This window comes from Homalodisca vitripennis, chromosome 5 (assembly GCF_021130785.1).
Source record: "Homalodisca vitripennis isolate AUS2020 chromosome 5, UT_GWSS_2.1, whole genome shotgun sequence".
NCBI lineage: Eukaryota > Metazoa > Arthropoda > Insecta > Hemiptera > Cicadellidae > Homalodisca > Homalodisca vitripennis.
Genome location: NC_060211.1, coordinates 34,255,069 through 34,283,005, shown reverse-complemented (window position 1 = coordinate 34,283,005; position 27,937 = coordinate 34,255,069). Strand labels below are relative to the sequence as shown.

Here is a 27,937-nt window from a genome sequence, read left to right as displayed (position 1 = left end):
GTAATCAATATAACAGATGAATTGGTACAGAGATTTGTAAAGCATTTCAGCATTTTTAGGATGTCTTAGTACACACAATAATAGGTGAGACAATACAAGTTTTTACATCAGGGTAGTGTAACAGACTGGCTTAAAGGCTTCACTATCAGATATCATCTGGAAACTAGTTATATAAGAGCAACTGCTACCTCTACACAGTGGTCAGTCCTGGACATGGAAGAGCAGGGGAAGCCACTCAAGATTATCATTGTGGGAGGAGGGCTGGTTAGTTTATATCAAACTTTGTTATAGAATTAATTGCTATTCATATTTTTAGTATTAACAGTATTAAATTTTGGTACAAATTGGGTTTCAATATCACAACTACAGAAGATATTTTCACTATGTGAATTGTATTACAGTTATTATTGGTTATGTGTAAATTTAACTAAAATTCAGTAAATTGATTTTTTATCTTATACAAAAATGATTGTTTAAAGTTAAATTCTAGTTTATTTTATATTACTTGTGTATATTATCAAAGATACACAAGTATAAAGAATATTTTTTTTATTTTGCAATTTATTTGGTTTTGTATAATGTTACTTTAGAATAATAGGAATAAAAAAATTATGCGGTTTTCTTTTTACAAATCAGGGGCAACAACTTGTATAAAAAACACACTTAACTTCAAAAGTTCTAATACAAATATAACTACATAACGTATTAAAATATAACTTGCTTGTTAACTTTTATTTATTGCATTCAATAAAAAGGTTGAAGACTTGTGGATAAATAATTACTCATTTTTTTATTAGTAAAAGTGTACTTTAATTTTGTATAATAGTAATGTAATTTCTTGTAATATACTTGAATGTATGTATATTTATATATAAACACAAAATTGCAAGAATAGGCTGAGTTAACGATGTACAACAAAATTATAGTCATAAAAATTATTTTGTTATTAGCCACATACATTGACATCAAGTAATACAATCCTATATTGTAATATAAAATAAATTTGTCTCAGAATCCATTTAAACTACCTTATAAATGGCTTTACAAAAATATACATTATTAGAGTTTTACATTAAGTTTTTGTAGCTAATTTTCTTTCCAGGTAGTTTTTTTGTATATGCCAAAGGGTTAGATAGTTTTCATCTCCAATAATTAGGAATTCCAACTTTTATAAAAGCATTGCACATATGAGTTGTCATTATCTATCCCACTTTTGAATGCAAAAAGAGTAATAACATATGTAAACAAATTGCTGAATAAACCTACATATCTATATTTTCCATCAACATCACTCTGCTGCTACACTGTGAATTTCTCTTCTTCTCAAACTTACCATCCCTTACACAAGCACTTACTCATTTTCATTTATTCACCCCCACTCACTGAGGTGAAAAATCAATTTTACACAGCCAATGTTAACAGAGACAAATAAGTTAACTCACACTCTCTCAGGATTCTATGTTGTAAAATTAGTCTCACTATTCATATCCTTTCATTCATTCTTACTCAGAAAAGAGTTGACATGATTTAAGCTGATTTTAACATCAATACTTGTGTAAGTATTTCAGCAATGATAAAAATATAGAAAGGACAAACATAAGAGTGGATGTCAATACTGACTTCACAGTTGAGGACTTCATAGAAAGAATTTTTCCTATAACTTCTTCTAAAAGGTGGCTGTCAACTGCTGAATTATCAAGGGAAATATTGTAAAAGAAAGCCTAAAAGTTTATAATTTCAGCAATCCCAAAAAATCGGAACACAACTGATGAAGTCTTCCTGGGGAAATTTACCATTCTTATTCATAACACCAAATATGGTACAATTTTTCCTAATTAATGTAGAGCATGTATCCAGCAGTTTCTTTCTGCTCATTATAATCTACGTAGCGGATTATTCCTAAAAATACCGACTCTGAGTGAGAAGTCAAAAAATTATTCAAGGAGACTAGATCAGATGCTACCCTACTGGAAGGTCACTTTAGAACCAACTAACTCATCCTTTAACCCGGCTGCATCCTTCACTTTCTCATCTGTTCAATGTGCACCCACTTCAAAATAGCTCTAGAAATCACATTTATAAATTCCATTTAGAATGCAAGAAGTTCAATTATGTTTGATGACGAGCCTAAGTATGCCAGAGTATCAGCATGAACCCTACATAACCTGGAAGCTTATTGTTGATTGTACTGAAGGACAAAACAACATGATAAAAATAACAGAAAAATTAGGAGTTAAACACCAAGAGTCCAACCCCTTCAAAGGTATTTGGCTATCAGTGAAAGTTCTAATTGTCTTGCTTTTATACCACAGACAATGATTCTTACGGTTCTAATGAATTTACCTTCAGACGTTCCTTAATTTAGCGACGTTACATGTTTTATCAACGCACTGACATTATCAGGTATCCATGCATTAGCGTTTCGTTGTAGATTAAAATAAAAAATACGCAGTACACAACACAATTATACTTAAATAAATATTTAAAACATTTTCAAAACACGAATTGCTATGGCGTGGTGGCCACATGTTCGTGTGTGCTGGGCGGACAGTTTGCGATTACTAGATGAAGAAACTTGTCAAGATGGATTTTGTTCACCGACACATCATTTCCAGATGCATTGTTGTGTCAAATAATAAATTGGCTTTATTGTTTATCTTATCATTCAGTACACTGTTTAGGTAAATTTGTAATGCTTTGTATATCTCATAATTTTTAAGTTTGGAGATTAAACTACTTTTCTTGCATTTGTGAATTATTTGTAGGTTTTTATTTACATATATTGCAGTAGTTTTTCCATTTTGTATGAAATGTTCAGTGTAATTTGACCTTAAGTTACCAAGCAGTATTCTTTGAAAGGTTTTCCTTAAAACGGGTTTTGAATGATATACCTGTTTCATCCGAGATAGTATTTGGGACAATCACTACACTGTATTTTATAAACCCCGCTGACGTCAAAATTATTCTCAAAGTACTATATATATTTCCCAAGTGTGAACTGATACAGGGCAGAATCACATGACTTTCCTGGAGTGAAATTGTGTGGAGTCACATGAAGAGTAGTGTGTAATGACTCATTTCATACACCCATCTCACATTCATTTCAATACTTAGGCCTAATTTAATTTAGAAATTTATTAGTAATAATAATTAAGGAATAATTATTTATAAATTGTCTCAAATTTTTAATACAAACAATAATAAATACACAATTAAATATATCAAAATTAATCAAAATTCACCCTTATTACATATAAAACTCAAAAGTTATAAAGTGAACTAAAGTCAGTGATACAGTGTGCAGGGATGATTGTTGAAGAGTGAAGAGAGCAGAGATTTAAAAGTGTGAAGAGGAGAGAGGGATCTGGAAGAAGTGAAGCAAGATTATTATTATAAAGAAACTGGTTACATTTATTCAGCAGTATTTGAAAGGTTACTTTATTAAATTCTTATTATCACTGAAGTACAAAGAAGCAGAAGACAGACATTGGGTGAGAAAAATTCTTTTTAAGTTTACTAGTGATTCATTGGAAGAACATAAAAACCCAGGAACATTCGATTTGGCTAATAATTCAATTTTAATATAATAAAATTTAACAACAATTAATTTTTCAAAATTACAAATATCTTTTGTATAAAAAAAAAATACCCAATATTTCTATTTCATTAAGCCAGCACGACCACCCTGCCCTAAAAATTAAGAATTGTATTTAAAAATTTACCATTATTGTATCCTCCATCTTGTTTCAAAATTCAAACTTGTATGTCAATTAATTTATCATCATTAAATTTCACATTTATATCATACTGAGTTATTTGTTATTTCTAACTATAATCAGAATACAAAATTAAGTTTAACCATTTATTTAAAGTGTATAATTGTATTAGTAGGATATTACAAAATTGGCGCCCAAACGTAGTGGCTTAATGAAATATTTATAATCTTTGATTTGAGACAATTTTCTAAATCGTAAACAATAGCCTAGGACATAAGTACTGTACGTAGTTAGTTGTCATTTATTCATATTGTCTGTCAATAGGCTATAGGTTATTTAATAACTCACTATATAAACATTTAATTAACATAATACATTAGTCCTGTAATATTATTCTATCTTTTATCGCAATTAATGTCCCGTGATTTTTAATTTAAGATACCCTAAACGGTACCCATTCCCAACAGATTAATATGGAAAATAACCAAGTGCTAAACGTAAACAAAGACGCCATTAATCCCGGTATCGAAGACGAAAGCGAACAGAGAGAAGAAGCAGAACAAACTCCCACAATTCCTCGCGCTAACCAAGTCAACATTCTCACAGCGGTCGACAACCAATCACGGATGAATGAAAACAGTGCTACCAACACATACGCGGCAAATTTCCCTGATTCCCTGCAGAGACGTGAAGATGGAGCTACTGCGCCTCCCACACCTAAAACGTTGTAGTTGAACATTCTCATTATACTCAATCAGTTGATGCCATTGGCAGTGGACAGGTCAAATAAACAAACCGCTGACGAATCCCAATCGACATCTCTTCATGCTATCATGAACGGTTTTAAAACAACTTAATGAAAATTTGATTAACACTAAATCTGAGTTAAACGAAAACCTAAACGCAAAAATAAACGAAATAAGTGATTGTATTTCTAAAACTAAAATCGAACTTAGCTATGAAATCAAATCTTGTAGGGAGACACTCGAGACACAAATTAATGAACTGCGGGATAATCAAACTGAATTCCGAAATGAATTGAACGCTATAAGGGGACAATCAAGATCAATTCCGTGAAAAAATAGACCTGAAAATTAAAGAATCCACTGACAGCATTAGAGGAGAATTAAATCATAGTTTTGAAGAACATAAGGCATTTGTAAACCAACAGATGAATAAACCAACAGTTCAAGATATTAGAATCGGTACAAAACAAAAATCAAAACTCTAGAAAATAAAATTGCTTTTGAAATAAAAAATGCTATAGACCAAGTACGACATGAAAAACGCGGAAACAAATAAAATACAAATCAAAACCATTATAAATGAAATTCAACCACAAATCCAAAACAATCATGATAGAATAAACAAATCTAGCCGAGTGTATTAATAAATATGAATGTGAATTAGAAAATATAAAATCTAAATCTCAAATTGAGACGAAACCATGTGAACCACTGCAAGTCATTTGTACCGGAGGAGATTCTGTAGACAGACAAGTGCCAAAATTCAACGGACGTTCTACCAGTCCAATGGAATTTTTACAAAAAATTAGAAGGTATTACGAAAAAAATATAGGTCGTGTGCAACTCACACACACATCTAACACTGAACATCTCATTGACATATTAGAAAGTAGTCTCGAAGGTCACGCGTCACGATGGTTCCAATTAATAAAACACGATATTAAAAACTGGGAGGATTTTTGCACAAGAATTTACTACGAAATATTGGAGTCGTGATGTGCAACGCGGCATACGTGCAAAAAATAGAATCAGAACATTACAAGAATAATGGAACATTTGACTCGTGCTGAATACTTCACCGAGCGTGTTATCACACTACAATCGATTACCCCACTAATAACCGAAGAAGAAATCGTCACCATTTTATCGGAACGGTTTGAACAAATTATTCAGGATAGCCGGAGCGTTCAAAACATTAACACCATTAAAGAGTTTTGAACGATTACTACAACGAGAAGACATCCGAGACGGCCCAAAACGGAACAAAATAATTTCATCCCAAAATCACAATTCATCTGGTTTATAAGCCAATACACCAGAAACCTCACCAATCCCAGTCACACCACATAATAACATTGAAACAAAGAGCATATCAGCCAAGGAATCAATATCACGGGACAAAATCAACATTATAATGATCGAAACCAACATAACAAAAACTATTTACCACCCATTACAACAGTCGTAATGATAATGAATTCAAGAGTAAGACACAACCATACAAAGACCACTACCAAAATCGACAGAATACTCACTACTACCCAGGAAACGATAGACATTACCCCACCACAGAACAGGCACAAGTATGCACTATCGTGCGGCAGGGAGAAAATGCTCGAAATCTACCTTCTAGTACCGGCAACGACCGCAGCGAAAGACGTTCCAGCGGCGGGAAAACGGCTGCGCGCTGTAGAACGGAACCGAGGAAACATCGCACCAGAAATAAAATACGAAACTACAGCGCTAGAAAATAACGACCTCGGATATTTAAATCAGAATTATTCTTCAAACTATAACCCTAGTAGTGAATTTCAAGTTAACAATATAATATGTGATAAAGATTTCCTTTTTGATGAAAAAATAGAACATCCAATAATAACTAATCCTATACAAATAAGATGTCCAGAAATTAACATCAAAATTAATAATGTAGAAACTAATGCCTTAATTGATTCCGGATCATCTATTACTTGTTTGTCAGAGTCTTGGTTTATGGATAACCAAACAATCATTAAAGCCATTTGAAGAACTGCCTCTAGCCAATACTACCATCAAAACTGCTATTGGAAACATTTCAAAACGAATCAACCGAGTCATATATGTACCTATCACGGTAGCTGACGAGACTACTCACAATACAATTCCTTATAGTACCGCATCTTGTCAAACCAGTGATTTTAGGAATGGGATATGCTAGTATTATGGAAAGCAGAGCTAAACTTTAATAATAATACAATAAATATATGAAAATAAACAATACACATGTTGTAATGAAGTTTGTAATGGCAATAAATGAAGGGCACTTATGTGAAATCACCACTCAACAAGGCGTTATGCTTATGGAAGATTTTAATGACTCAATGTCAACATTTAATGAGTATGGCACTATAAAACAATGGGAAGATAACAAGATTAATAATGAGAATAATGATTACATTGATGCACAACACAATATATCAACCAAAGATAAAATGTCGGTGGAAGATATAATGAAAACTCTAATCCCTAATAACTACATAAATGAAGAACAAAAACAATGTTTGATCAATCTACTATACCGATATAGGGACGTTTTCTCAGACAAACCCGGATGTTGCACTAAATATGAACACGAATTAAATATAGAAAATCCTAAAAATTTTAAATCATTAACCTATCCAGTACCTCAAGCATACCAAGACGCTGTACAAGTTGAGATTCAACGCATGGAGAACCTTAAACATAATCGAGAGAAGCAAAAGTTACCTACGTAAATGCTATCATCCCAGTAATTAAAAGGTCTGGAGAAATTCGATTGTGTTTAGATGCCCGCAAAGTAAACGCAATAATTAAACCAGATTTCGAATGTAACCGCAGTGTTAGCGAAATTCTGAGTAAATGTAGAAACGCGAAATTCATAAGCAGTGTAGACTTAACGGCTTCATATTGGCAAATCCCACTTACTAAAACTTCGCGTCAATACACCGCATTCCAATTTAGAGGCAAGACCTACCAGTACAAAGTCACACCATTTGGAATTTCTACTTCCCAAGCTGCACTAGTAAGAGCTCTTGATAACGTGTTTGATGATGAGATAGAAGCTTTCACAGCAATTTACGTTGATGACATATGTATCATTTCCCCCGATTTCAATACACATCTACAACACCTAGAATACATATTCAAAAAGCTAGCTGAAGCCAACATGACAATAAACTTTGAAAAATCTCAATTCTGTAAAGATTCTGTACCATTCCTAGGTTTTACTCTAACAAATGAAGGTCTTCGTATGGATAACAGTAAGATTGATCCAATTCTAAAACTTCCCAACTCCCAGAAGTCGTACACAATTAAAAGCATTCCTCGGATGTATAAATTATTACAATAAATTTATTTCATAAATTCTCTGAAACAGTCCAGCCACTATTACGGCTAACGTCAAAGAAGGTTAAATTTCATTGGACTAGAGATGATGATACAACATTCAACAAAATTAAACAGCTGTTCATAAAAAACTAACACTCTAACACACCCCGATCCATCCAAAGAATTTCTTACTTACAGACCGATGCGTCCGAATTTGCAATTGGCGGACATCTATATCAAATAAAAGACAATAACGAAAAAAGCTGCAATTATGTTCATATCACGCACATTACAACCAGCAGAACAGCGTTTCACCACAACCGAAAAAAAGGAATTATTGGCTATAATCCACTGCCTACAGAAAGTGTCGATACATTGTTATGGGCGTTAAGTTAACAGTAATTACAGATAACCACGCCTTAACTTTTTTGAAAACCTGCCGTTTACTAAACAATAGATTAGCAAGATGGATATTGGCTATACAAGAGTACGACTTTAAAATAATCCATTGCAAAGGGACGGAACAACATTACTGCTGACACTCTCAGTCGTATATCCCCACAACACATGTCAAGCGATTGCAAACAACCTCACTGAGTTATTCTATTTCATTACATCGAGAGAATTCCCGACCAACATCTACAAGATCAACTCCGAAACTTACCTCAGCTTCAACATCAAGACCCTAAACTACAACCACTTATAGAAATCTTACAGTCACCTATGGAAACAAATGAATTTCAACAATTATATACTAATTATCGTTTATATGACAACACTTTACTACAAAAAATTTAAGGGCAAATGGCTTATAGTCATCCCAGAATCAGTAATTAAACCACTAATACTAGAATGCCATCTCTATTATCTACACTGTGGTGCAAAAAAATGTTTCCTGTTACTGCGTGAAAATTTTATTTTCAAGAATATGCATCGAACAATCAGGCAACTGTTATCATCATGTGATAAATGTCAGCGCTGCAAAATCAACAACCATCCACTCAACAGTCAAGCCAAAGGAGTTAAAATGCAGAGAGAAGAATGACCAGTTAGCAGTTGACATCATAGGTCCCTTACCGACTAGTGTAGGAAATACAAAATACATGTTAATTGTTATTGACATATTTTACCAAATTCGTTAAACTTTATCCACTGCAAAGAGCAACAACCAGAAGTATATTACATAAATTATTTCACCATCACTTTCCTAATTACGGTTTTCCTAAACGAATTCAATCAGATAACGGAACCCAATTTAAAAGTAACGAATGGATCAGGAAATTTGAATCCCACAGCATACAAATTAATATACAGTCCAGTGTATCACCCCAGTTTTAATTTGCAGAACGGCCAATTAGAGAAATAAAGCGCTGTCTCAGAACATATTGTTCACAGAATCATAAGAGATGGGTGAAATATGTACCTGTTATAAATGAATGTCTTAATGAAATTTACCATGAAATCAACTGGATTCACACCAAACGAACTACAGTTTGGAACAAGAAATATCAGATTTTGGGAAAAATATGTATCAAACCCTCTAGCTGAAGAAGTACCAATCGAAACACAAACTACTGATTGCAAGGCGTAAACTTGAAGAAAGTAGAAAGAAGAGATCTGATAAGATAAATGAAAAGAGAAAACCAGTTTCTCTCCAAATTAATGACCAAGTATTGGTAAAGTCCCATCACCTTTCTAAAGCTATAGCTGGTGAAACATCAAAATTATTTGAAAGTGTACGAAGGACCATTCATAATTCAAGAAATCCTCGGGAAATCGACCTACCAAATTTCTGATTTATCCAAGAGCATGTATATGGACCTTATCATATATCCTCTTTGAAGCATATAAAAACTCGGTCAACAACGCTACAGAAGATACTGAAGTTGACGCGTTGGGACCTGTGTGAAATTAATACTATTTCCCCAAATAAACAGTGCAACTATACACCCAGTGACATAGACACTTTTAAATCAATACTATATAAACATTTTCCTATCAGGAGGGGATAATAATTTGTTAGTGGAAAGTATAACGCTATTCGGTACACAATTCATTAAATGTGTATTTCCAAAAATAAAACTATGTCCTTTGACATTGAGTTAATATTTGCCATTGATCTAATGTTTCTCTATTGTTTGTTTATTGTATACTAAGAAACTTGTAACTTTGTTCGTTGGCTTAGCTTAAGTACTACCTAACCCTAAAATTTTAATTTTGTTCTCCTTTTTCCCTATTGTTTGTTTTGTTAATTAAATTTATTAAATAGTATGTATGATCATCAATTAATTCACTCATTTAATGTGGTTCATCCTTCTCTTTAAGTATCACACATCTATATGTATCATTTGCTATTCATTCGTCATTGTATCGAAACCATGTTCCATTTATTTCACATGATTTCTGAGGGGATATTGTAATGACTCATTTCATACACCCATCTCACATTCATTTCAATACTTAGGCCTAATTTAATTTAGAAATTTATTAGTAATAATAATTAAGGAATAATTATTTATAAATTGTCTCCAAATTTTAATACAAACAATAATAAATACACAATTAAATATATCAAAATTAATCAAAATTCACCTTATTACCTATAAAAACTCAAAAGTTATAAAGTGAACTAAAGTCAGTGATACAGTGTGCAGGGAATGATTGTTGAAGAGTGAAGAGAGCAGAGATTTTAAAAAGGTGAAGAGGAGAGAGGGATCTGGAAGAAGTGAAGCAAGATTATTATTATAAAGAAACTGGTTACATTTATTCAGCAGTATTTGAAAGGTTACTTTATTAAAATTCTTATTATCACTGAAGTACAAAGAAGCAGAAGACAGACATTGGGTGAGAAAATTTCTTTTTAAGTTTACTAGTGATTCATTGGAAGAACATAAAACCCAGGAACATTCGATTTGGCTAATAATTCAATTTTAATATAATTTAAAATTTAACAACAATTAATTTTTTCAAAATTACAATATCTTTTGTATAAAAAAAAAATACCCAATATTTCTATTTCATTAAGCCAGCACGACCACCCTGCCCTAAAAATTAATGAATTGTATTTAAAAATTTACCATTATTGTATCCTCCATCTTGTTTCAAAATTCAAAAACTTGTATGTCAATTAATTTATCATCATTAAATTTCACATTTATATCATACTGAGTTATTTGTTATTTCTAACTATAATCAGAATACAAAATTAAGTTTAACCATTTATTTAAAGTGTATAATTGTAATAGTAGGATATTACAGTAGGTTCCTTCCATACAAGGGATGGTTGCAAGTTAGACCTTCCATAACTCTCTTGGAAGGTTTTTCAATAGTTCACATGGATCTACTTACTAAAGTAAAGCAACACGGTTTAATTTAATTTTACTTAGATTATAGTGTATTTTGTAATGAATGAGATTTAACAGTGTTTTGTACTAATATCAGAATGATGTTAGAAAGACAGTTAAAACCCTCATAAAGTCAGCTGTTCCAAGTCAGCCTTGTTGAATGGGCTAGTCACTAATTCTCGTGAAAAGATGTTGAAATAAATCGAGTTTAGATTTATAATTTTAACTTTCTTATGACAAAAACTTAATGGGCTCAAAGCATGAATAATATAGTTTAAAACATAGCTTATAGTACAGACCAACTTACAAGTCACTGATGCATTTTGGTATATATATACAAGTTTGTATACTGTCATCATAATTTACTGTACATAAATTAGACAGGTGTTAGTATTTTCAAAGTTTTTAAGAAATAAATAAATAAAAAGAAAACACATGGCTAGTATTCATATAGGAGGCTGACACACTGGGTGGCTTAAAAAGGTATAAAATAGCCTCCAAAAACAGAAGCTCTGTAAACTTCCCTGAGGAAGTTGACGGGTTTTAAGACCTTATAAATGTGTATTCTAGCTTTAAACAAAACTATTGGTTACAACTGTTATGTTTGTCTATTAAAATTGAGGGAGGTACACTTGGGCTTCTTTATATACAACCAAGTTGATAGTTTTGGATATATAACCCATTTGATTATTAGCTTTAATACTTTTAATGATACCCATTTATTATTACTAGTAAAGTTTACAATGCAATTTGTCATACTTTGTCACAATGAAAACACAATTGTTGTACCCATTTAGAAGGTGTGTGATCGAATTAGCAAAAATTATTGATATCTCAACAGGATTATTATTAAAATATCTGTGTAGTAAACTTTAGCAATTAATGTACAACACAGCTGCAAACTAAGCACAATCACAATACTAATAATTGAGTTGTAATTTTACAAGTAGCCATGTACCAAATATTACAGTGTATTTTATGTGAAATGTGTGCTAGGTGGGTTCCCTAAGTGCCTGTTATTTCGGCAAGCGTGGACATGAAGTGCACCTCTACGAGTACAGGCAAGGTAATGTGGAATAACATAACTTATAACATCGTAGCTATGATGGGAAGGGTTAATTCAATGTGAAAGATTCAATGCAGTGTCAAATTTCACTAAGTGGGAGGTGAAAGGGAGCGCTATAACTCAATATTCACAAAATAATATATAATGTTTTGCAAACATATGGGCATGCTTATATTTTTTATAATCATGATATTATGTAAATTAACTACCCAAGAATTAACTCCAGATGTTTGATATCATCACCTAGATAAATGTAAAAAAGGTAGGAGGAATATTTAAAACTTAATCTGTTTGATCAATGTTTTGGGATTTATAAATAAATATCATCTAATACATAAAAGTTGACTAAAGTGCTATTGTCATTTTACAGTAGTTTGTACCTGTCTCGTATATCTGATTCAAGGCTGAGTTTTTTAAATATTTATAATGTTTTAGCATCTTGTTTTAAAATTAGTTTATGAAAATGTCAATTACAATAACTTACATTGTTAATTATGCATTTCTGCCAGAAAAAAGTACTGCAAGGGCTGTGTGTCTAAACTTTTAAATAGCACTATGAATGATCATTTGAAATTAGGCAAAATTAATTTAAATAAAGAAAAAAGAAAATATATGTATTACTTTTATTATTTATATTTTAACTGATTGATTAATTCTGAATAAGAACCATTTTGTACTGACTTTTTAAAGTGTTGCTTGTCATGCTTGATACAAAAGCTCAATGAACAATAATTAACAACGTGTATAATCATACTTGTTCACATCTCCTGTGGTTTACAGATATCCGCACCACAGAACTCGTGCAGGGGAGATCTATCAACCTGGCAATGTCTGCTCGTGCTCGTGCAGCCCTGCGTGAGGTGGGGTTAGAGGACACCATGCTGCGTCATGGTATCCCCATGCACGCTCGCATGATCCATGGGCTAGATGGCTCATTGCATCAGATACCATATGATGCCAGGGGAAAACAGGTATCAGAGTAAACATAAAACATTGTTATCACTGAGTAATACGAGGGTAAATCACAAATGGTCATTTATTTTTGTACCTTTATTTGAGAACCACTTTTATTCTTTTAACATTTTTCAAAATACTCTCCTGTGCGATCTACACAATTTAACCACAGATTTCTAAGTTTCAGTATTTTCTGGTCATAGAAAGTTTGAGGGCGAGTTGTACACGTTGTACGTTTTGGGCATGAACAAACAATAGTCACAGTGGGACAATTCAGGGCTATAAGAAGGGTGCTCAAGGGTTTTTTAGCCTATTTCTTCCAGTGTTTCCCTTGTCAAAGCCACGGTGGTGTGAGGCTTGGCATTGTCATGGGGGAGAATGTAAAAATTCACAGCAGTAAGCCATGATTCACTATACGTTGATCATGCAGAAAATCGACAAACAAAATTCCTCTACAGTCCAAAGAAATCGTGCAAGGACTTTTCCAGCAGAATTCGAACGGCATGAATATTGTTTTTTGTAAGGCTTGTTCTTGGGCTTGTTGTTGATCACGATTTTCGTTTTCAACCGTTCTCGTCCACCCTTAAATTCTCTTGCCCACATAAACACATGATTCTGAGACAGTGTACAGTCCCCAAAACTGTGCTCGCAAATTAAATAAAATTTCAGACGTCGCGCAACAGACAAAGTGACTTGTTGCTCTGTCATGGCTGTACTGACGGCAAACTGAACACTAACCAGAACGTTTCCCCCACTCCTAATAAACCAAACATCTACTCCACACAGCATTATCTAGTTAGGACCTACATTCTGAGAATAATAGCAAAATTACCATTTATATTTGATTTACCCTCGTCGCAGGGACACACTGAATCCCACTTCAAAAAAGTCTACTCGTGTTGGTGAGTGCCGAGGCTAAGCTTGAATTGGGTGCCACCAATCTAGGAATGGTCTTTCTTGAATTACAAAATGATTGGTATAAATAGCCAAACTAATGACTGACAAAAAAAGTAATTAAATGCGTAAAGTAAATGGTTATTAAAATACTGCACATTGGTCTTTGTTAGTACATAACTATATAACCATAAACATGCTAGAACATCCACCTTACTCGCTTGAGCTGGCACCTGCCTATTTCTTCTTGTTCCCACGGTTGAAAACATCATTGAAGGGAAAACAAACATCATTTGCAGATGATGAGGCTGTCAAGAAAATGGTGACAAAAACGATTAAAGAGCTTTCACAAAATGGTTTTCAAAATTTATTTTAAACAGCTGTGTGTCATTAGAAACACGTTGGGGCAAGTGTGTCATTGCAGAAGGAGAGTATTTTGAGGGAAAACAGAATTTTAAGTTATTAAATTAGTTCTATAAATATTTATAAACCAATTTCCGGAACTTTTTGACTCTACCTCATAAAATTAAATGTTAATAGAAATAATTAGTATGTAGCTTGCTAGGAGTCTGCTCAATTATTTTCCTAACAGGTTGACCATGACTTCTTTTTAAATTTTTTCATAATCAGGATAGCCATGAAAATTTCTGTAACAGAAATCATGTACAAAATAAATATTTTTAAAAAGTTACAAAATATATACACTTTTTATGTGGTTATGAGAGGAGGGAGCAAAGTACATAAACATATTCACAGTGGATAAGTTCTTATTTATCAGCCTAAAACCATATACATACCACATTTTGTAAAAATTTGTTTGGAAATGAAGAATTAAGTAGTCCTTTAAGTGCAAATTTGTTGTTGTAAATGATAGCAATAGGGTGGAAACGCACAAGTAACAAACCGTATAGCAATAGGGCGGAAACGCACAAGTAACAAACTGTATAGCAATAGGGTGGAAACGCACAAGTAACAAACTGTATAGCAATAGGGCGGAAACGCACAAGTAACAAACTGTATAGCAATAGGGCGGAAACGCACAAGTAACAAACTGTATAGCAATAGGGTGGAAACGCACAAGTAACAAACTGTATAGCAATAGGGCGGAAACGCACAAGTAACAAACTGTATAGCAATAGGGCGGAAACGCACAAGTAACAAACTGTATAGCAATAGGGTGGAAACGCACAAGTAACAAACTGTATAGCAATAGGGCGGAAACGCACAAGTAACAAACTGTATAGCAATAGGGCGGAAACGCACAAGTAACAAACTGTATAGCAATAGGGCGGAAACGCACAAGTAACAAACTGTATAGCAATAGGGCGGAAACGCACAAGTAACAAACTGTATAGCAATAGGGCGGAAACGCACAAGTAACAAACTGTATAGCAATAGGGTGGAAACGCACAAGTAACAAACTGTATAGCAATAGGGCGGAAACGCACAAGTAACAAACTGTATAGCAATAGGGCGGAAACGCACAAGTAACAAACTGTATAGCAATAGGGCGGAAATGCACAAGTAACAAACTGTATCTGCTATCCCCAAGCACCATACTACATATAGATTTTTATAAAATTTAACCAGCCAATGAAACTTGGGTTATACCCTTTTGTCGAGGAGGATGGATGTGTTAAACCCAAACTTATTGTTTCATACAAAAAACTTTCACTTGACTTCTTAAAAAACTATATATTAATTGATATTCTTTAGATATATATTTGTGATTACCAAGTTAATTTTTTGAATCATATACAATACTTTTTGTTCCAGAGTATTTATTCTGTCGGCCGCAAGTATCTCAATGAAGTGCTTTTGACAGGTTTGTACAGTTACGTTTTTTTTAAATACAAATGATATTTTTTAAGTTATGGCACATATTATGTTGCAATTGGTATTTTATATCTTTAAATCAAAATGCTAAACTCATACTTTTGCAAAACAATATAGATTTATGCAGCAGTTGGGATTTTATTGAGTAAAAAATTATTAAATAAATTTATTTTTATTTTTTGTAAATTATGTGCAGTTCTTAAACATGATCTACTAACAGTTCTTACATAATTTTCAGCTGCTGAGAAGTTCTCCAATGTCAAGATTCACTTCGAGCACAAGCTGGTCCACACTCGTCTAGAAGCAGGTTTAGTCACGTTCAAAAGGTATGAAAATGAACACCTTCACTGCGACACGAGTTATGTACTGACTTTAGGACACACTGAATAGCAGTATTGTGTGTCCACTGTAGTCAATGTGTTAAATAGAGTGAAGATGGATTAATTAATATCTTAAATGCAACCAGGGACATACTTAGCTTTGGTGGCCTCCAGAAAGATAATTAGCCAGGCCCTGTTAACGTCCTGCCACCGCAACACTGTCCCTTGAAGTAGATGTGTGGCGAGGCCCAGCTCAGGCCCCGGTAAAATTGTCTGAAAAACCCTGTCTGAGTACAGGCCTGAATGCCTCACAAGTGACTAATTTACTCTGCTTATCAATTTCTATACTAAGTGAAAAAGTTTTCTTTACTTTATTGCTTTTTGTGTAAACCTGTAATTATTCCTAGATTTAAATAAAAGTTGTGTTTTAGAAAACTTATGTTTCTAAAAGTATAAAAAACTACTCATGCCGTACTCAGCTGATGATATATGCTATAAATAGAACATTGTAAAAATGTTAATATAACCCAAAGTATGCTAAATAATACGTACATTAGTTAATGCAATAAATGTTAAAGACGTATTCTAGCAATAAAAACAAGTTTTTTCTGATAATCATAAAATACCTTTTTGAGTTTTACAACTTCCAAACCTTTTTGAAACTCTATTATTTTAAAATGTAGCTATACTATTCGTTCAAATAATACCCAATTAAAAGGGTTTTATATCTCCTAGTTATCTTTCCACATGGGCAGTTAATCCGCAATTTCTGTGTGGAGAATCTGGTCAGAATTTGGAGGCCCCTTACTCTGGAGGAGTGTGTTTCTAAAATTGTTACCAATAAAAACCTTATTTTTAATTTCTGTCATATGCTCTAAATGTTTATCACATAGTTTAAGATACACTCTGTATAATGTGTGATCAGGACTGCACTGAATGACGAGTACACGGACCACGCAGACCTGGTAGTAGGAGCTGACGGAGCTTACTCAGCTGTGCGGGCACAGTACATGAAGAGACCAATGTTTGACTACAACCAAACCTACATCCAACACGGTTACATGGAACTCTGCATCCCTCCCACCCAGGATGGACAGGTTATTTTTAATTTGTACCAAACATTTCTCCAGCACTTAATATTTTTGAAAGACATTTTAATCCACCTACTTCAATAAAGATGAACATCACTAATTGAATGATTTACTTACATGAAGGATTGGTACTTCCAGATGAACTACAACCATTTTTAGAAATATGTAAGCAATTTTAGGAGTCAATGAACCTCAAATTTTCTATAAGAAATGAATTAGGAAATAAAACAAAATAGTTTCCACATTGTTATTTTACACTTAATCTGGGCTGGTTGAAAATACAAATTTTCTAAATAAAACTAGCACAAATTATCAAAATATATAAAAAAAGTAACTCCCTTGATCAAGTGGGGATTTATGATACAGTATACAAGTGTGTGATACACTAGGTTGTTACTTTGGGTTATAATGGTCAAATAAGACACATTTTGAATATAAATGATTGGAGTTTTGTTGATTTCTGTTTAAAATTACAAGCAATGCGTCCAAAAGCACAATTAAATAATTTATGTTTTCCAAACAAATTGGGCTCGTTTTGGTTTCCTCCATAATCACATTATAAAAAAATGTTAAAATCATAAATATTGAGCCAAAAGACTAGGATATAAAATTAAGAAGATTTTTATGTATTCAAATGCATTCCTTAATGTATACTTTGAAACAAATACTATGCAAAAACCTGGAACCAGAAAGAGTATGAAATATAGTAAAAAACATTTGTTTAAACATTATAGAAATTACATGAGTGGGGTACCACATCTTAGGGACTTGGAGAACAACTTCTATTTTGAATGAGCTTACAATATGGGACTCCACAGCTTAAAAACAAAAAATAACTCAATTTTTTTGAAAAAAATCATTTAAAAACAAATTTGTGACCATCATTAAAACCAAATTAAGAATATTACCATCTTAAATCTGAATGAAATTTAGGGTTTTAAAACCCCAATTCTGGCATTACTGTGCCTAAGATTATATATTTCCTATGTCAGGGTTTAAGCACAAGCACACTAAGCATAAATGTACTCACAAAAATGAATACGTGCTGGCTGGCCCTGATTTAAAGTTAAATATTATATTCCCTTATATCAAAACCAAATGAACAAAAAAGGAGTGAGTGAACAAGCTGTTGTCAACTAAGAAAGTAGTCTAGGGTTTTCTTTAATATCTAATAAATGCAAAATAAACTGCCAAGTTTCACTTCCATATGGTTATTTTTTATTCTGTTAACAAATTACTGAAAAAAACTCAGTTTAATTATTAAATATGCCTATGTATAAACTTCAGAACACTGTTTTGGATCAGAAGAAATCTAAAACTGATTGAAGTAAATTAAAATGTTCTGTGCTTAGGAAGAATAAAAAGTAACAGGTTTATTTAAGTTTTTGAAATTAATTTTGTAATTAACATTCTTTGTAATTTTAAACATTTTTACTTTTTTTATTTTACACCAATAGAGCAAACTAAATAAAGTTTATGGATATAGAAAAAATACTTTAGTCATAAATGTTTCCTAAATGGAGATAGTTTTGAATAAATTGAAGTCGCTTTATAAGGCATTTGAACCTTGTTGAACAGTTTGCCATGAAGCCGAACTATCTGCACATCTGGCCGAGAGGGTCATTCATGATGATCGCCTTGCCCAACCAAGACTGCTCTTGGACTGTTACACTGTTCATGCCATTCTCTCAGTTCTCCGCTCTTGATTCTCCTGTCCGCCTCCTCAACTTCTTCCACACCCACTTCCCTGACTCCATCAGTCTCATAGGGAAAGAGAAGCTCGTTCACGACTATTTTGCTGCTTCACCGTCCAACCTTGTCTCTGTCAAGGTAAGTTCTTAATTTAATCATGAAGCTGAGATGTGTTTTAGCTGTTATTCTGTAGCTTTTGTGAGGCATTACTTGAAAGTAACCATTAGCCAACAAGAGGATAAAATACATATTCGTGAGATTTAATGTTGTCCATGTGCTGACATTGCCTCATTGTTCAAATGGGGTTAAATGAGGGGATGGTTTCTTTCTGCACAGAAGATGGTCTTAAAAATTTTCTAATTTTAGATTTACTTCTGTGTAAAATATTTTGGAATGTTATGTTTAATCTAGCCTTTATTTTTGTTAGACAGAAGTATGAAAACTGACAATCTGCAGTTAAAAAACTAAGCAATGTTTTTCTAAACTTCCAAATTGTTTCTCTGGATTTGCTCCTAGCCTTACACATGTCAAATTAAATCTTTCCATTAATAGATCAGTCAAATTTTGGTTTCATAGAGTGTATTAAAAAAATTGTATCTGTAGTTTGAATCTGCTACAAAGCTCAAATTTACAACCATTCTTTCTTGATTGGCCAAAATCAATCACATTTTCTTAAAACTCAAAAAAAGTTACCCATTTATACTAATAACACTCCTCTTTCTGTTTTATGGGACTACCAGAAGATTAATGTTAAGAGATAAAATGTTGTTTATGATATTGAAGTTTAGATACCTCACATAGTGAATGAGAACCTGATTATATCTTGTCTGGTCTTACAGCTTGGTGAAGTAACTCCTTTGATGTTCTTTAATAGGGCACTACATAATTAATTACAGTGTTTCAACAGTAAACAAGTCTATTGGAGTTCTACCATATATGATTCATTCTAGTTACCCATTTGGTTTTATTATGATAATCCATTAATAATGTTTGAAACTACCATAAATACTTTTGACAAACAAAGTTTATATAAATACAATAAACAATTTATGAGAAACGTTTAATGGATCGTAAGTTATAACTGTATAGTTGAATGGTTATACTCACGTTCTTTAAAGTTTTATTGAACCTCAGGGCTATTTTCGAGACTTGATTCTGTGAGACTTAATGATCTGGTATCTGATCACTGAGAGGATCAGTGGGATTTAGGAGTGAGTGAATTTTTTATTTTAAATTTAACATTAATTTATTGTGATAGTTTAGAAACATTACTACTCATAAATGTTTAATAAATAATTATGTTTTCTGTTTTTATTGCTGATTTGTGAAGTGTGGGCCCTACAATGTTGGCAGCAGTGCTGTGCTAATAGGGGATGCAGCTCATGCTATGGTGCCATTCTATGGGCAAGGAATGAATGCAGTAAGAAACCTAACTTATGTGTAGAAGTAGATTATTGTATTTCCCTGGAACTGTATTGTGTCCTTGGAAGAAATCATTCAAGTGACTTTTGAAAAATACAAGGAAATATAAGGAATTGTTCTTTGAATTTAGGCTGAAATTCAGAGTTCTTCAACCCCTTTATACTGTATATGTCTGCATGATCTTAATTCGTGATACTATAAATATTCTCTTTAAATTTTGTGTAATAATGGTTTTGTTATGGTTTTATGCTGGTCAATATTGTGTTTTATTTCATTAATAGAGAACATTTTATGAAGATTCATAATTAGGTTTTTGTGAGTATACCTGAATTATTAATATTTTACAATACTTTTTATGGTAAGACCGTCATGAACTAAGGAATTTTCATCCCCATGAGAACTAGATGTGGATGAGCTCATAGATTAAAACTCTAGTCTGTGTCATGAAATACCCAGTTATTAAATTATGTATCTTGTAAAACTGACCTGAGAGATACAATTGTATACAACATGTTATTTTTGTATTAACTAATTCTGTAAATGAGAAGTCAGGTTATTATTTTTAAGTTTTTTGTGTGTGTTTCCGTTTTGTGTGATGGCTCTATGATCTATGTTCCCTTCAAACCAAAGTAATTTATTTTAAGGTTAAATTTGACCAAGCCAAAAATATTTCAACATAAATTTAGTATAAATGGTAACTCAATAAAGTATTTACTACTAAAAATTACATTTTAGAAGTTAACACTTCTATAACAATGTTGGTGTACTGTTTTCAATGTGTTTTAACAGCTTCATGTTATTTATTGATTTTTTGAGTGACACAAATTTTGCAGACTTTCTTCTATACTGTAAAATTTAATATTTTGATACTAATTAGCAGCTAATTTGTGTTTAGAAATATTTACTTCTGATGTGTGGTGTACACTCTGCATTTTTTTACTGTCGTGTTTTACGTATTTAAGAGCCAGCTGTAATGAAATGACCTTTTGTTTGACCCAATAAGAATAATATTAAATTTCAAACATCTTACTCTTATTTTAGATTGTAGGATTGTGGATGATAGCTTATGAGAATACTTTTAATGTACAAGGCATTTTCTTGAACTTTAACTCTAGTTTACATTAGACTATCATTTTATACCCTTAAGCATGAAGGTGAAATAAGAAGCTATACATAAAAATTAGATATATTTAAATCATATTTAAACAAATTAATATCATAAAACATGAAAATGAAAATTTAGAGATGTATACAAAATCCCTTATGTATAAAGAAATTTTAAGTCTGATAATATAAAATTACAGGGATTTGAAGACTGCCAGTTGTTGGACAGGATACTGACAGAGAGTGGGTGGGACTTGCAGACGGCTCTACCCCAGTTCTCTTCTTTCCGCAGACCTGACGCTCATGCCATCTGTGATCTTGCCATGTACAACTATGTTGAGGTTTGTCAATTTAGTTCAGAAATCAGAAATTCTTTATTCATAATCATCAAGATTAGAATACATGTCAAGTTTAAAGATAAAAAATATCTTCTTCCTCATGAGTTGGGTCTTCATGCATTGTCCCTCCAATTGAAGAGAACTCTTCCATGCTGTAGAAGGGTCTTTCCTGGAGCCAGGTCCGGAGTTCCTTCTTCAGGTTCTGTGGGCCTGTTGGTCTTCAAGTCTTCAGGCAGTGTGTTATATATCTTGATTCCAGCATAAGATGGTTTTTTTGCATAGGTGGCTGTTCTGTGTGCCGGAAGGTTGGAAGTTGCCTGCATGTCTTGTGTTGTGTCCATGCAGATCTCTATGCCTTGTTAGGTCTCTAGTAACACAAAAGAGGACAGTTTCCAATATGTAAATGGAAAATAACTGTAAGAATCTTCAAATCCTTGAATGTATTTCTACAACTTTCTCTTGGGCCTTGACCAGTCATTATTCTGAGAGCCCTCTTTTGCAATTTCAGTAGGCGCTGCAGGTTGGCATTTGAAGTTCCCCCCCAAACAACTATTCCATATTGTAGGTGGCTTTGGAAAAAGGGCATGGTATGCTATTTTTGAAGCTTCTGGTGAACTGACTGCTGAGGTTCTTTTTATGGCAAAATATGGCAGAGCTTAGTTTTTTGCACAGATTGTCTACATGATTTTTCCATGATAAATCACTATCAAGTGTTACACCTAGGTGTTTCAGCATGTTTACATTCTGAAGATCAGGGAGTGCTGTTGAGTCCTTTCTATTTCTTCCAAAATACATCTGTTTAGTTTTATTTTGATTAAAAACAAGGTCATTACTCATGCAGTATTGTTGTGCCATGTTGACAGATATGTATGTGTCAATTTACCAAATGTTCGTTATTATTACTGGCTAATAAGAGCACAGTGTCATCAGCATACATAATTGTTTCACTATATGGTGTCATGTACTTTGGTAGGTTCATTTGTAAATAAAATAAATAGTACTGGCCCTAAGACTGATCCTTGTGGTACGCCTCTTCTTGTTGGTATTGGATCTGATCGCACAGTACTTGTTTGCCCATGTTCATTTTTCTTCACCTCTACTACTTGGGTCCGTCCTTTCAGGTAGCTTTCGAAACCATTTTAGGGCTGTTTTATAATGCCTAGGCTTTTTAATTTAGCCAAAATGAGATCGTGACCAAGGCAATCAAATGCCTTACTCAGGTCTAAGTATACGCTGGAGATGGTGTTGCCGGACTCTATGTTCTCTACTATGAACTCTACCAGATCAGCAATTGCAGTTGTTGTTGACTTCCCTTTTGTTAAAGCCATGTTAGCTTGTCTGTCAAGAGGCCATTTTGTTGAAGGTGTGTGAGTAGTCTGGCAAGAACTATTTTCTCAATAATTTTTGAAGTAGTAGGTAGGAGAGAGATGGGTCTATAGTTGGCTGGTTCATCTTTCTTTCCTTGTTTGTGTTTGGGATATATTTTAGCAATTTTAAGTCTGGAGGGAAAGATGCCTTGGTTAAGGGACCTGTTACAGATAGCTAAAATTGGAGTCAGAAGAGTTCTTCCACAGATTTTGATGATTTTTGAAGATATGTCATCAATACCTGCCTGATGATTTTGGTTTAATGGAATTTATAACTAACTGTCTGTATTTCTTCAGCTGTTGCAGGATGAAGGATAGATAGAGGGGTTGCAATTTCTGAGTGAGGTTCTCCTGCGAGTAGTTATGCCTCACTTGGTTCCTAAGTGTCTCTTCAGCAATTTTTGAAAAAAAGGAGTGTAGTTAATATTATTTGCAATTTTTGTAGCATCTGTCACTTCCTGTTCACCAATTTTTAAGCATGTCATAGTTACTTCTGAAGTTTCATGTGTTGCTTTCCGTTCACTATTTATGACATCCCATATTGCTTTGCTCTTATTACTAGCCTGTGCAATGTGTTTCAGTGCTTGCTTCACTTCTAAGTTGTTTAAGCTTCAAGTCATAGGTTTTCTTTTTCCTAGCAGCTTCAGCTTTGTCTTCCTGGTTTCCTGTCAATCTATAATTTTCTTGAGCTTTAAGAAATTCATCTTTCAGGACCTTTATTTCTTCATTGTAGACCATCTTTATATGTGACCGTCGCTGGGTAATCTGCGACTTTCTGTATGGGGCATGTACAGTCCAAAGCTCTTACAATGGTATTACTGAAGTTATTATATGCTTTGTCAACATTGTCAGTGTTTAAGACATTTTCCCAGTTTTCTGCAGCTACGAGATTTTTTAATTCAGAAAGATTTCTTTTATTCAGATGTCTGCGTTTTGTGAACGATTTGACTGAACACCTTTCAGGTAGCTCTATGGTACAAAATTGTCCTGTGTGGTCTGATAGTCCAGTATGTGAAACATCTACAGTCACTTTGTTGGTCTCCAGGTTTGTACAGATAGCGTCTATTGAAGTCACAGAGTTGGCTATTATACGTGTTGGTGGGAGAGTCATTCTTGTTATGTTGTATGATGCTAGGAGTTCCGTTACCTCTTTTTGTTCTCTTGAGTCTTTCAGGGAGTCAATATTAAAGTCTCCAGCAATAATGATTTTACACTGGACAGGCGTCCATTTTGTCCAATACCTCTGTCAAGCTATGATGAAAAGTGTCTAAAGATCCATTTTTGGCGGTCTGTAAACACCTAGGACACATAAATGTGTTTTCCTACTGAGTTTTATTTTTATTGCAGATATTTCACACTCCATTTCTCGGCTGTAATTTTCAACATCCAGGCTATGGGTTTCTTTGGTAAACCCAGAGTGTTTGTATATGGCTACACCTCCTTTAATGTGTTTTTCCCTACTGTAGGCAGTCACAAGTGTGTAGTTCATTAGCTTTAGCATTTAAAATTGTGTCCTGTTTAAGGCCATGTTTCAGTTAGTACAACTTACATCTGGACTGTTGGAGTGTAGTAGGTGATTTAGCATGTCAATTTTGTTCCCCATTCTATCTATATTTTGATGAAAAATGTTTATTCTCATAGATGTGGACTTTGTATTTTTCCCTGGACTTAGTGTTTCTTTTTGGCCTAAAAAAGAATTGGGCTGGTGTACTTCTGCCTGCACAAGGATCTGCATTCCAGTTCCTGGGGAGATAGTGTGGGTATGGGTGGGTAAGACTTAGATGTTCCCTGGACTGCTTGAAGTATTTCCTGTTCCAATGTTCCCAAAAAAACTGGTGAAAGCTGGGGCAGTGTCTCAGGAGGTGGGAAAATTAGTGAGGCAATGTTTCTAGTGTGATTTTGATTTTGATTTATAATTTGAAGGTAAAAATTCAATATTTTTTGTAAAAAAACTCATCTACACTTTGATTTTTAGGCTTCAGTTTTGCATACATCGGGGGGTATTTTTGAAAGTTGTATTTTTTGTTTGTCTGACTTACACAACATTGATGAGCCAATAGAGAAAAGTATGTTCTTTCTTTTTCAACCTTTCTTGATTCTTTGAGACTTGGAGGGAAATACTGAATATGTTCTTTTTCACACCCCGCCTAGAAGAAATATTTTTTTGCATTGGAGGAAACTTTGTATTTTTCTTTACTCAGGTCATGATTCAATTTTTTTATAGTAGTATAACTGGCTATCCTAGTCAAATCATGATTCAGTTTTTTTTAGGAATTTGGCTGGCTTTTCCTTTTCGAGTCACAATTCAGTTTTTTTGTAGGAGTTTTGGATGGCTCTCCTGGTCAAGTCATGATTCAGTTTTTTTTGTAGGAGTTTGGCTGGCTCTCCTGGTCAGGTCATAAAATTCATGTGTGGAAGTCTGGCTTGCTCTTTCTGTCAAATCAAGCATTAGGTTGTCTGGCAGTATGGTTTTTTCTGAATTGTCAATTTCTTTGATAGATGAGGCTGACAGTGCTGGAGATGGGTTTACAGGCTTTTAAGAGAGCTTGGAGATGTTCTCTTGCAGTTCGAGCCTGTTCACACAGCTTATCTGTCAGTTGGTCACAGTTTTGTGATATTTTATTAATCAAACTGTTTTTTTCTCCTAGTTCTTGTTCAAGAGATCTTGTACTTCTTATTTAAATATCATTTTGTTCCTGAAGTAAGTCAGTGCTACATGTTTTAGACCGAACTTGTTCCTCAAGTTTATTGATTTGGTCTTTAAAGGTCGATTTACATGACAGCAGTTCCCTTATCTGCTCTAAAAACTGTGTTTTTTCAGATTCAGCCTGATTAGTCATTTCATCTCCAAGCTTCTTTTCGTTGTTAAGTTTCTGCATTGCAATCTAATGATACCTGTACATATTAAACTTTTAATAGAGCAGTGATCTTCTGCTTAACTAGTAAAACTGCAGATTGTTCGAATTCTGTCTTGTATACCAAAATGTATATTTTTATCACGTTTATTTTCATAACACCTTTTACTATCTATTACAAATTTTTGGTACTTTGACCTCTTCTTGACTGCGGTGGGGGGCCAATGGTGCAGTGTTGCAGGTATGACGAAATAACTGTCAAGCAAAATAGAGCGTGGCTGCTACTTGGATGGGTGACCGCTGAGCGATCCTGTCCTTGCAAGCAGCCCACCTGCTCGGTCATTGGTGGTGGTTTGAAAGTCACGTTTAAGCTGTTGGTCTATAGGTTAAGTATTAGAGAGGGTCTTAGCCCTAACTTCGCCTGATAAATAAGACATCTTTTACCTTTACCTTTGTGACATCATTCTCTCTACGCTTTCTTGAATAATACAGTGTAATCTATTATTCACTAAAATGAACTCTCTACCGAAAAAAGAATTTTCATCTTCCCCTATAATCACACACTCCATAACATTTTTTTAACAAGTCATCAAAATGTCACAATACCCATTATGGTGATTGGTTGTGACAGATGCGTGACTTGGTGACCAGGCAAAGTTTCCTGTGGCGCAAGAGGCTGGACAATGCCCTCTACTGGATGTTCCCGTCACTCTGGGTTCCACTCTACAACTCTGTCACCTTCTCGGACATGAGGTACAGTCACTGCGCGAGCAACAAGCGCTGGCAGGACAAGGTTAGTACAAAATAGCATCGCAAGCACAGCTCAGTTGAAGTAATGTGATAGAGCCATTATTTATTGTGGATGAACAGTCAAATTGTTTACAGTAACATTTAACTTACAGTCTGACAGTGCCTTATGGAACACTTATGAATTAGAATAAGGAGTTAAGGAGTTAGAAACTGTTGCCTGACTGTGCGCTGGTCGGCCATTGTCTGACCCCAAAAGAGTAAGGAAAGAAAAGTTATCCATTTTCTGTTATTTCTTTAACATAACATGTTTATATAAAAATGTTTGCCAAAAATTCCAATTGGTGTTCTTTTTTCATACAATAAAAAGTCAAGTTTTATGAATAGTTAAATAAAAAGACAAAATAAAATTGTAATAACAATCTTTGAAATATATAGTTGCAAATAAGGTTAAAAGAATATAAAACAGACTGAAAATGGTTATCAAGGTCAAAAATCTAAAAGGTTTTCCCTGTTTGCCATTCAAAGTATGAGTGTATGCAAAACAGAAAATACCCTTGAAAATAGTATGTCATACAGTCTATTGTAACATCACTAAAAAGTAGCAACATTCAGTAACAGGTGCTTACACTGTTCACACTCCAAACAGTTACATAGTTGTAACTTTTACGGATAGAATGAGCCAAGTGCCTAGAATTGAATTTAACAAGACAGCTGATCATGATGTACCGTCATGCTCGCACTCTTTTGGGATCATTTCCTCGTGAACAGGTTAGAAGGTATTAGTTTGCTTGGCCTGTAATGATATGTGAATATTTCAGATGGTGTCCAGAGGGTTGCGAGTGGCCTGTGTCTTCCTGTGTCTTACCACAGTCTACTGCAGCGTTTCTTGGTGGCCTTCACTGCGTCAGACTCTTCATCCTCACTTTACCAGTGTTTTTCTCTTTTCTCCGTTATTGTCGTAATCTCTCAGTCTGCATTAGAACAATCACAAATGTTTCAAGCAATACAGTTTATAACAAAATTTGATTCTGGTTATTGGCAAAGGGTAGATATAAAAAATTTAAGCATTGGTGGAGGCATTTTGCAATTCCATGAGA

The 27,937-nt window shown here is 33.7% G+C and overlaps 1 protein-coding gene across 1 annotated transcript; it reads left to right on the top strand.

Moving 5' to 3' along the window:
* Nucleotides 1-125: 125 nt before the first annotated feature.
* Nucleotides 126-27,937, top strand: LOC124361974 (kynurenine 3-monooxygenase). Its single transcript, XM_046816083.1, has 11 exons — nucleotides 126-264; nucleotides 12,148-12,217; nucleotides 12,998-13,188; nucleotides 15,842-15,890; nucleotides 16,140-16,227; nucleotides 17,147-17,318; nucleotides 18,891-19,142; nucleotides 20,335-20,424; nucleotides 21,731-21,871; nucleotides 26,722-26,883; nucleotides 27,659-27,937. The coding sequence occupies exons 1-11, from the start codon at nucleotides 214-216 to the stop codon at nucleotides 27,800-27,802; spliced, it is 1,410 nt and encodes a 469-aa protein (XP_046672039.1). The 5' UTR covers nucleotides 126-213; the 3' UTR covers nucleotides 27,803-27,937.